The following is an 11,436-nucleotide window of genomic DNA, read 5'->3' as shown; positions in this document are numbered from 1 at the left end:
CCTCAAGCCACGGTTCAACCAGCCAAAGGCAGTACCTTGAACTGTGTCAATGTCCTCCTCAGCATCAGCACTGAGCATTGGAAATGATGTACATCCTCAGTTCTGAGCTGACTTCAGCATTTGGGGAGCAAAAGCCTTAGTCACAGCAACAAATTCATTACAAACCAGCTCAGCCAAACTAGAGGAAGAAAAATGGTTCTGCTTTTGAACACAGGCCACTGATCTAACCCAAGTCAAGGTGTGAATTAACAGAAACAGCTCATGCTGAAGGCCAGCAGATGGAATCTTTGCTGTGTCTTCCAGGCATCTTATCCTTCAACAAATTAATTCCTACCTAGGTAGCTCTTCAGTCAATTAGATTTATTTCATAGCTGTGCACCAAAAAAAAGCCCCATAACTATCCCCCCCAAAAAAAACCAACACCCAAACCAACAATAACAGCAAAGAAACCCAAAACTCAAACCACCCCAAAGCACACTTCAGCTGTGAAACTGTCCTGTGGTGCTTCCTGTGACACTTAAGCCCAATGTGACCTTGGAGGAATGATCCAAGTAAAAGAATTGCATGCATGCAGTTAAGGTGATGCTGGAGACTGAGGTGCCAGGTGCATCCCTGTGTGGGGACACAATTCAAGCTAACACTGAATTTTCATCTATTACCTGAGGATCTTTACTAAGAGAAACAGCTTGTGCCAGTCTAGTAAAAAAAAAACTGAGCCATCTCCTCTCTTTTTGATGCCAAAATGATCCATCTGTGGAGGAAAAAAGTCAACTGGAAGCCATCATTAGATGTCCTGAAGTCCATCCAGTGTCTATCTACGTGCATACAAAACATCATAGATGGGACATTAAAGCAGTTCTCAAGCAGAGCTGAAGAACCAGAGACAGGAGATAAGTCTCCTTGAATTATCTTCTCTTCAAGCTGTTGCTTTGTTGGGTTCTTTTAAGAAACACAAGACTACAATGAAACAAATCTCAGGCTCAGGGCCAGCCAGTGCACAGTACCTGATGCCCCTGCCACCTACAGTGCTCAGTTTAATCATCTGGCTTTCATTTGGTGCCTTAAAACCATGGGGGAGACTTTCAGAAGCACCCTGAAAGGGTGGTTGGCAATAAGATGGTAGCAAGGGCACATGTTAGGTGTAGGGGGTGCAGCCCACCTGAAGGTCTGTGCAGAGCAGAAAGCCACCCTCAGAACTGGATGTGGTTTTCTGATCAGAGCAAGCTTTGCCACAAGGGAACATAGGAGAAGTAAGTATGGGCTATGGGAGTCAGGCTGAGACACAAACAGCAGCAGATCTGGGTGTCTCTTCTGCTTAGCAGGGATTCCTTCTCCACTCTGAAAACTAGGATGCTGCATTCACTTTGGTGTTCTCTTCCTTTTCTCCTTTATGGATGACCAGCTTCCATCTTCAATCTTCTAAGCAGCAGCAGCTTGCACAGCTGAGCAGAGCTCCAACAATGCCTTCCCTTGCAAAGCAAACATTTTCTGGAAGGGGGCCCAAAATATCAACCACACCAAAGCCCATCTGCACCAAAAATTTATAGTCTTTGTTCTAATTGAGAGGAAAAACCTCCAACCCAACCACCCTTTAACCAGACATACTGAATTGGCCCAGGTCAATTTGGTGGTCAGGGATAGATCACCTTTAAAGGTGCAAAAAGCAGGCTGCATGTGCCACAGCTGCCTCTTGCTGAGGGACTTCAGTGCTCAGCCTGAGCTCTTCACAAACATGACACTTGGCTGCAAAGGGCACTGGGACAGAGCTCACCTCCTGCTCCCTCACAGCCAGGCTGCAAGATGTAGGAAGCAGGAAAAGCTCCGCAGCCTGTGAAGACAAGCTCCTGGACACTGCGTTCCTGTGTGGACTGCTGAAGGTGATCCTGCTCTGGCAGCAGGGTTTAGACCTGAAGATCTCCAGAGGTCCCTTCCAACTCCTACCCTTCTGTGATTCCTAGCTGGAAAGAGAAGTCCAAACTGCCATTCTGCTGCTTGGCACTGCCTGCCAACCCCCAGCAGCTGCAGCAGAAAACAGCTGGATCCCAGCACTGCTGTTGGCAGGTGGTGCAGGCTGCGGACTTTAACTGCACAGGATGAGGACAGCCTACAGCCAAAGAATTACCTGGAAGTCTTCTGCTCAGTAGAGTACTCTGCAAGGTGTGGAGAAGCCCTTTCCATCTAGACATTGATTTTTAGTGAATAAACCTTTATTTAGAATAAACCAAACCAGGTTGGAAGAGACCTTCAAGATCATCGAGTCCAACCCATCAACCAATCCAACCCACCCAAACAGCTAACCCATGGCACCAAGCACCCCATCAAGTCTCCTCCTGAACATCTCCAATGATGGTGACTCCACCACCTCCTTGGGCAGCCCATTCCAATGGGCAATCACTCTCTCTGTATAGAACTTCTTCCTAACATCCAACCCGAACCTCCCCTGGTGCAGCCTGAGACTGTGTCCTCTTGTTCTGGTACTGGCTGCCTGGGAGAAGAGACCAACATCTGCCTGGTTACAACCTCCCTTCAGGTAGTTGTAGACAGCAGTAAGGTCTCCCCTGAGTCTCCTCTTCTCCAGGCTGAGCAACCCCAGCTCCCTCAGCCTCTCCTCACAGGGCTGTGTTTCAAACCCCTCACCAACTTCGTTGCCCTTCTCTGGACTCGTTCCAGCAAGTCAACCTCCTTCCTAAACTGAGGGGCCCAGAACTGGACACAGTACTCAAGGTGTGGCCTAACCAGTGCAATGTACAGGGGCAGAATGACCTCCCTGCTCCTGCTGGCCACACTGTTCCTGATGCAGGCCAGGATGCCATCAGCCCTCTTGGCTGCCTGGGCACACTGCAGGCTCATGTTCAGCCTACCATCGACCAGTACCCCCAGGTCCCTCTCTGCCTGGCTGCTCTCCAGGCTGCTTTCATTATCTTGGGAAGGATATAAAGTTAAACATGCTTACAGTGAGAAACTGGAACAGGCTGCCCAGGGAGGTTGTGGATGCCTCCTCCCTGGAAGTGTTTAAGGCCAGGTTGGATGAGACCTTGAGCAGCCTGGGCTAGTGGAAGGTGTCCCTGCCCAAGGCAGGGGGGTTGGAACTGGATGATCCTTGAGGTCCCTTCCAACCCTGACAATTCTATGATCCTATTCTATTGGCAGGAGTGTTGGACCTGCATGATCTTTAAGGTCCTTTTCAAACTAAACCCCTCTGTGATTCTCTTGTTTTCTTCAACCACAGCACTGAACTGGGAGCTGTTTACCTCCAACCCACAGCCCTCTCACTGCAGTGTCCAAATCTCTCCTTAAATCAATACATTTTTTACCAACCACTTGCTGGTGTCTTCCTGTGCCTCCTAAGCTAGAATTGCTTTCATTGTGCCTTCTTTCCATCCCATGTAATAATTACTTTGTATTTTTTTTCCCTCTTTAAAAGGCTCCCATAAAAGCCACAGCTATGGTTGAGGGAAAATAGAGCAGTGAGATCATTCATGAAGAGGTGTGGGGGGGACAGCCTTGGCTTCCATTGCAGAGAGTTAAGACACGTTTGGAAATGAGAAAAAACATCTCACTCCTGCTTGCAGAATGAAATGTTCTTGTAGCTTTCCAGAACAGATGTCAAAGCTGTTACTACTGCTGTCATAAAGGGACAGCTGGAAGCACTCTGAAGAAGAAAAGGCTGCCTTGGCTAGGCTGGGCAATTAGAGGCCTCACAAACGTGGTTTTGCTGCACAAGTGTTGTGGCAGCGGAGGTTTGAGTCACTCAGGGAGGCAGCCACGCGACTGGAAGCTGCAGCAGACTGAGGAGGGCTGCTTCAGGCAGAGGAGCTGCTTCAAACTGCTGCCTTCTCTGTTTGCAGCCTCCCTGTGAGGGACTTTGGAGAAGGGAAAGCTCCAAGGAGACCTTACTGCAGCCTTCCAGTATCTGAAGGGGGCTAGAAGAAAGCTGGGGAGGAACATTTTAGAGTGTAGAGACAGGACTGGGGGGGGTGGATCCAAGCTAGAGGAGATTTAGATTCAACATTAGGAAGAAGTTCTTCACCATAAGGGTGACACTGGAACAGATTGCCCAGGGAGGTGCTGAAAGCCTCATCCCTGGAAGTTTTTAAGGCCAGGCTGAATGTGGCTCTGGGCAACCTGATCTAGTGTCCCCCAGCCAGGGCCTGCCTGGATGCATTCCTGTGTGAGCTGCCCTAGGGCGATCCTGCTTTGGTTGGAAGGGTTGGACTCAATGACCTCCATAGGGCCCTTCCAACCCCTTCCATTCTCTGATTTCTAGGTTTCAGTCTACCTTGCACAAAAACAAGGTTTTTCCCTTAACATTTTCCCCCTTCCCTCTCCCCAAGGATTCGCTGTGAGTCTTCAGGTGATCCTGTCACATCCCAAAGCCGTCTTCAAGCGCCGTGGTTCTCAACCAGGCATGCAAGAATCGGACTTTCTGAAGCAGATAACAACAGTGGAGGAGCTGGAGCCAAAAGCCAACAACTGCACCAAGGTAGAGCTTTCAGACTCACTGAAGTGCTTTGGTGTGGCCTCTGCAGCTGCCTGTACTAACACCCATGTTGTTTTGTAGGTCCTTGTGTGGCACACTCGGACAGAGAAAGTCAATCTAGCTAATGAGCCAAAATACCACCTGGACACAGTCAACATTGAGGTATGAGCTGGAGGCACAGTCACACAGGAAGCACAAATGGATGTGTCAGAAGGTGTCTGAATTCAGCCAGTTCATAGTCTGCTTGTGAGTGAGACCTTTGAATGGTCACCTGATGGACTTCTGTGGAAACAAAAGGAAGCTGTCATATAACTCTAAAAGGCAACTCAAGTGGGTGTGCTTTGTCCTAACTCGTTTGCATGCAATTCTGAACTCTCAATAAACTGACACTCACCTTCCAAGCTGTTTCCACACAGTAAAAACAACCAAGAGCAACGTGGCTGTTTGCAGAATCATCCTTTATCAACATACTTTTGTATTCATCCAGCTTCATGGTGTCATCACAAACTGCTCTGAAATCACCAACTGTCGACCTAAGGACATCAGGAGCAAGTTCTTCACAGGGAGAGTGGTGGAACACTGGAACAGGTTGCCCAGGGATTGCCCAGGATGGTTGAGGGCCCATCTCTGGAGACATTCAAGGTCAGACTTGATGGGACCCTGGGCAGCCTGATCTAGATGGAGGTGTCCCTGCTGACTGCAGGGGTGTTGGACAAGATGACCACTGAGGGTCCCTTCCAACCCAGGGCAGTCTGTGTATCTATAACCTGGATATCTGCATAAATGGATCCTCCAAACTGAACATGGTTTGCCTTCATTTAAAGGAGAATCCTTTCCTGAAGAAATGCCACTCAGCTAGGTCCTGCAGGCTGGCCACTCAGCTAGGTCCTGCAGGCTGGCCACTCAGCTGGGCCCTGCAGGCTGGCCACTCAGCTGGGCCCTGCAGGCTGGCCACTCAGCTGGGCCCTGCAGGCTGGCCACTCAGCTGGGTCCTGCAGGCTGGCCACTCAGCTGGGTCCTCAAGGCTGGCCACTCAGCTAGGTCCTCAAGGCTGGCCACTCAGCTGGGCCCTGCAGGCTGGCCACTCAGCTAGGTCCTCAAGGCTGGCCACTCAGCTGGGCCCTGCAGGCTGGCCACTCAGCTAGGTCCTCAAGGCTGGCCCTGAAGAAAGAGCAGACAGGTCCTGAAGAAATGCAAGTTACATAGGTCCTAAACAAACAGAAGTCAAACAGGCCCTGAAGAAGGAGCAGTGACAACAGCCCCTGAAGAAGGAGCAGTGACAACAGCCCACAGAGGAACGCAACAAAAGCCCCCACAAGCGTTTCTGGATTGATCCTTTTAATATAGGGAAATACCATTTTATCATTACGAGGCACCATAAAATGTAAACACAATCACTGTCATAAACCTGGATCTCTCTGCCAGGGGAAAGCAGGGCTGTCCACAGGGAGCTGCTACCTTGGCTGCAGGCTCTGCTGCTCCTGCTCGGCCCCGAGGCCGCGTCCGTGCCTCCCGAGCCGGGCTGGGTGCTTGTTCACAGCCAACTCCCAACAGATCCAAGGCTCATGGGTTAAAAAAAACAAAAGAAAGAAGAAACTCTTGATTTGTAGAATGCCAGCAACATCCAGGTTTATCTTCCTTTGTCAAGAACCATATTCCCTGTTATGCACACCAGAAGAACATCACAGTGAAATGGGAGGATGGAACGAAACCGGTTTGGATACACTAGAAAACATTGCTCAGTGATAACATTTACATTCTATTGATATATGATTAAACATTTGTTCATACAGTACCTTCTACAGGATTACTGGGGGAGGGGGAGAGGGGTCAGGAAGGGGTGGGGGCTCAGGGTTTGTATTTGTTTCTTTTTGGATATTACTAACATGATAGCTACGTCCCTTATAGGCAAACATTGGATCTATTATTTGGGAAGGGGAGGGGAGGGGAGGGAGAGGGGAATAAAAAATAATCAGTAAGTGGTTAAGCAGCTTCTTAAATAGATGAAATCGTGTGGACTGTATGAAAAGGCTGCCAAGGATGTCTGCATGGAGTCTTGATCTGCTTTGTCACTACACCAAACTGAAATCAACAGAGACCACGACACGGTCAGTCAGTTATATCCTTAATCTGAACAGCTTGGGGGTGGAGGGGGGGCAAGAAAAAAGAGTTTGTACACGGTGGGGGGGAGAGCAAAAGTAAAACTTCCTGGAGCAAGGAATGTCAGGGTGGTGGCTGTGGGTGTGGAGACCTCCGTTTCAGTTCTCATTTCCACAGCTGTGTGCTGAGAGTCTGCCCAGAGGAGCTGCCAGTCCAGCCTGCCGCTGTGCTGGGGGGCTGGCCGAAGCCCATGGCCGTGCTGGAGGTGCCGAGGTTCATCCCAGCCAGCTGCTGATTCATCTGTGGAGCACACACAGGAGCACAGTCAGCCCAGGGAGCACTGCTGCTGGAGCACCACAGGCTGCCAGCCACGAGGCAGCGGTGCCTCCTCTGGCTGGCAGCCCACTCAAAAGAGCTCTGCCCACAGTTCAGAGTCACACAAGAAGCACAGGACTGCCAGGGTTGGAAGGGACCTCCAGGATCATCCAGTTCATAGTATCATAGTATCATTCAGGGTTGGAAGGGACCACAAGGATCATCTAGTTCTAACCCCCCTGCCACGGGCAGGGACACCTACTACTAGATCAGGCTGGCCAGAGCCTCATCCAGCCTGGTCTTAAACACCCCCAGGGATGGGGCCCCAACCACCTCCCTGGACAACCCATTCCAGGGTCTCATCACTCTCATGGTGAAGAACTTCCTCCTCACATCTAGCCTGAGTCTCCCCACCTCCAGCTTCATTCCATTCCCCCTAGTCCTATCACTACCTGAGATCCCAGCCCCCTGTTACGGGCAGGGACACCTCACACTAGGTCAGGTTGCTCAGAGCCACATCCAGCCTGGCCTTGAAAACTCCCAGGGATGGAGCTTAGTGTCTCTTACTGCACAAAACCCACAGAAGAACAGAACTGTTTGATTGGAAAATACCCCTAAGGTCATCAGGGGCAACCATCAACCTGACACCACCATGGCCACCAAACCATGTCTCCAAGTGCCATGGCCACACATTTCTGGAACACCTCCAGGGATGGAGACTCCATCACCTCCCTGGGCAGCCTGTTCCAAGGCCTCAACACCATTTCAGGAAAGAAATTTTTCCTCACCTCCAACCTAAACCTCCAGGGCACAATTTCAGGCCATTTCCTCTCCTTCTACCACCTGATACTAGGGAGAAGAGACCCATCCCCACCTCACTCCAGCCTCCTTTCAGGGAGCTGTAGAGCGCACTGAGGTCTCCCCTCAGCCTCCTCCAGACTCAACACAGCCCCAGCTCTCCCAGCTGCTCCTCACCAGCCCTGTCCTTCAGACCCTTCACCAGCTTCACTGACCTCTGGACATGCTCCAGCCCCTCAATGTCCTTGTAGTGAGGGGCCCAAACCTGAACCCAGTATTCCATGTTAAATGAAATGTTGGACAAGCAGAATTAGACCAAAGGTAGAGACAACACTGAGTAAAAGTCAGAGTTGATCTAAACACAAGCGAGCAGTCCTGAGCTGTGCAGTGAAACATGGGGATGGGGGGGTGGAAATCATAGAATCATAGAATCAATAAGGTTGCAAAAGACCTCAGAGATCATCAAGTCCAACCTGTCACTCAACACCTCATGACTGACTAAACCATGGCTCCAAGTGCCGCATCCAATCCCCTCTTGAACACCTCCAGGGATGGGGACTCCACCACCTCCCTGGGCAGCACATTCCAGTGGCCAACAACTCTCTCTGTGAAGAATTTTCTCCTCACCTCGAGGCTAAACCTCCTCTGGCACAGCAAGAGACTGTGTCCTCTTGTTCTGGTGCTGGTTGCCTGGGAGAAGAGAGCAACCCCCACCTGGCTACAACCTCCCTTCAGGTAGTTGCAGAGAGCAAGAAGGTCTCCCCTGAGCCTCCTCTTCTCCAGGCTAAGCAATATGAATTAGAAACAAATAGCTAAGGGTAACACAGTGCCTGCTTTCATGGGAACCTGCTTCACCTAGGTGTTAATCTCTTCTGGGGTAGAAGTATGAAGAAGCAGATGAGGGGAAATGGCCTCAAGTGGCATCAGGGGAGGTTTAGGTTGGAGAGGAGATGGAAACTCTTGAGTGAAAGGGTTCTCAAAGATGAATGGCACAGGCTCCCCAGGGAGGTGGCTGAGTCCTCATCTCTTGAGGTGCTTCAGAGAGGCAGAGATGTGCTGAGGGACATGGTTTAGCACTAGGGTTGGTAGGGTTAGAGAATGGTTGGACTTGATGATCTTAAAGGTCTTTTCCAACCAAAAGCACTCTGAGATTCTCTGATTCTCTCCATACAACACTGCCACTCTGCTAAGCACAGCAAGCCCTTCCTCCCCCTTCAAGCGGAGTCAGGTATCAGCTCACAGCTCCCCTGCATGGGTGGGATGCAGCACACTGCTGACAGCTGATGTGCAAGGAGTAAGGAGACACCTGAAGAGCTTGTTCTATCAGCCAGCCTTTGATACCTATCCGATAAGAAGCTCCATTTTAATTTCAAAGCTGATCTGGGTCTTTTCAAAGTCAGATGCCTAGAAAGAGCCTATTAGCAAGAAATCCACAGCCTTCTTGGGGTTGAAATCCTCACTTTTAAAGCAGTGCTCTCCAAAGCAGAGCACCACCCTGCACTTTCAAGGAGGGGACTGTTTTAGCCACCTAAAAAATGCTGGTTGCATTCAGGAATGTTCATACCACAGGGCTGAGCAAAACAGTAAACAAACATGGAATCCAAGCTGAAAAGTCACTGAGCTTCACCTCCTGAGTTACTGCAAGCAGCAGTGAGGAACCATTAGATTCTTCTAATAAGAAGATCAAGAAGTAAAAAACTTATTTAGAATAAACCAAACCAGGTTGGAAGAGACCTTCAAGATCATCACATCCAACCCATCAACCAATCCAACCCACCCAAACAGCTAACCCATGGCACTAAGCACCCCATCAAGTCTCCTCCTGAACACCTCCAGTGATGGTGACTCCACCACCTCCCTGGGCAGCCCATTCCAATGGGCAATCACTCTCTCTGTATAGAACTTCTTCCTAACCTCCAGCCTAAACCTCCCCTGGCGCAGCCTGAGACTGTGTCCTCTTGTTCTGGTACTGGCTGCCTGGGAGAAGAGACCAACCTCTGCCTGTCTACAACCTCCCTCCCTTCAGGTAGTTGTAGACAGCAATAAGGTCACCCCTGAGTCTCCTCTTCTCCAGGCTGAGCAACCCCAGCTCCCTCAGCCTCTCCTCACAGGGCTGTGTTCCAAACCCCTCACCAACTTCGTTGCCCTTCTCTGGACTCGTTCCAGCAAGTCAACCTCCTTCCTAAACTGAGGGGCCCAGAACTGGACACAGGACTCGAGGTGTGGCCTAACCAGTGCAGTGTACAGGGGCAGAATGACCTCCCTGCTCCTGCTGGCCACACTGTTCCTAATGCAGGCCAGGATGCCATTGGCCCTCTTGGCTGCCTGGGCACACTGCTGCCTCATGTTCAGCCTGCCATCGACCAGCACCCCCAGGTCCCTCTCTGCCTGGCTGCTCTCAGCCACTCTGACCCCAGCCTGTAGCACTGCATGGGGTTGTTGTGGCCAATGTGCAGAACCTGGCACTTGGATGTGTTCAATCTCCTGCCCTTGGACTCTGTCCATCTGTCCAGCCTGTCCAGGTCTCTCTGCAGAGCCTCTCTACCCTCCAGTAGATCAACTCCTGCCCCCAGCTTGGTGTCATCAGCAAATTTACTGATGATGGACTCAATGCCCTCATCCAGATCATCAATGAAGATGTTAAAGAGCACAGGGCCCAGCACTGATCCCTGGGGCACACCACTGGTGTCTGGCTGCCAGCTGGATGTGGCACCATTCACCACCACTCTCTGGGCTCGGCCATCCAGCCAGTTCCTAACCCAGTGCAGTGTGCTCCCATCCAAGCCATGGGCCACCATCCATCCTGAACTCCCAAGTTGAGTTTTGTGTCCTCCCTCCCAGTAAGCTCTCAAATACCTGATTTCAAGGTGTTTCATTGGATGGTATTGACAGTTGGTTGAATATCAGCCCAGGTGGCCAAAACAGCCAACAGCATCCTCACCTGGATCAGGCCTAGTGTGGCCAGCAGGACAAGAGAGGTGATTGTCCCCCTGTGCTCAGCACTAGTGAGGCCAAACCTTGAGGCCTGGGTTCAGTTTTGAGGTTCAGTTCAGTGAGGCGCTGGAATGGGTCTGGAGGAGGGCTGCAAAGCTGGAGAAGTGTTTGGAGAACAGGGCTGGTGAGGAGCAGCTGAGGGAGCAGGGGGTTTTTAGCCTGGAGAAAAGGAGGCTGAGGGGAGACCTCAATGCTCTCCACAACTCCCTGAAAGGAGATTGGAGTGAGGTGCGGGTTGGTCTCTTCTCTCTAGTATCAGGACAAGAGGAAATGGCCTGAAGTTGTGCATGTTTAGGTCAGATATTAGAAGAAACTTCTTGACTGAAAGGGTTCTCAACGCCTGGCACAGGCTGCCCAGGGAGGTGGCTGAATCCCCATCCCTGGAGGTGTTTCAAAGAGGCTGAGATGTGGTGCTGAGAGCCATGGTTCAGTACCAGCCTTGGCAGAGTTAGAGAAGGGTTGGACTGGATGAGCTGAAAGGGCTTTTCCAGCTGAATGGATGCAGTGATTCCATGGTGATGCACACACCCCACCCCAGGTGTGCACTGACACTCAGAGAGCTTTAAAAACACATTTAAGAACAGGAAAAAAACAGCATGGAAGTGCCAGGGAGAAGGAAAAGCTGAGGCTGAGCAAGTGTCCAGAGGAGACTGCTGAAGGCTGTGAACCAAAGCATGGCAACCCTCAGGCACTGAAAGGCTGCTTCAGTCCAAGGCTGTTTCCATCCCTTATGCTGGAACTGCAGCCAG

At 50.8% G+C, this 11,436-nt stretch overlaps 2 protein-coding genes across 3 annotated transcripts in view; one reads left to right on the top strand and one right to left on the bottom strand.

The window, feature by feature from the left end:
* The window catches only part of B3GAT2 (beta-1,3-glucuronyltransferase 2), a 28,707-nt gene extending 22,434 nt beyond the window's left edge, over positions 1-6,273 (top strand). The window contains exons 3-4 of the mRNA XM_068153447.1: positions 4,335-4,483; positions 4,562-6,273. Of these exons, the coding sequence (XP_068009548.1) occupies positions 4,335-4,483; positions 4,562-4,648 (236 nt within the window). The 3' untranslated portion in view covers positions 4,649-6,273. The remainder of the gene's footprint in view (positions 1-4,334; positions 4,484-4,561) is intronic.
* The window catches only part of SMAP1 (small ArfGAP 1), an 81,825-nt gene continuing 76,190 nt past the window's right edge, over positions 5,802-11,436 (bottom strand). For both annotated transcript variants that reach the window (XM_068153445.1, XM_068153446.1), the window contains one exon: positions 5,802-6,880. In XM_068153445.1, coding sequence (XP_068009546.1) covers positions 6,746-6,880 — 135 coding nt within the window. In that variant the 3' untranslated portion in view covers positions 5,802-6,745. The remainder of the gene's footprint in view (positions 6,881-11,436) is intronic.

The sequence above is a fragment of the Melanerpes formicivorus genome, unplaced genomic scaffold, assembly GCF_026170545.1.
Source record: "Melanerpes formicivorus ecotype bairdi unplaced genomic scaffold, bMelFor1.0.p_v2 SCAF_26, whole genome shotgun sequence".
In the NCBI taxonomy this organism is placed as follows: domain Eukaryota; kingdom Metazoa; phylum Chordata; class Aves; order Piciformes; family Picidae; genus Melanerpes; species Melanerpes formicivorus.
The sequence above is the reverse complement of the archived record's forward strand: the minus strand, read 5'-3'. Positions and strand labels throughout refer to the sequence as shown.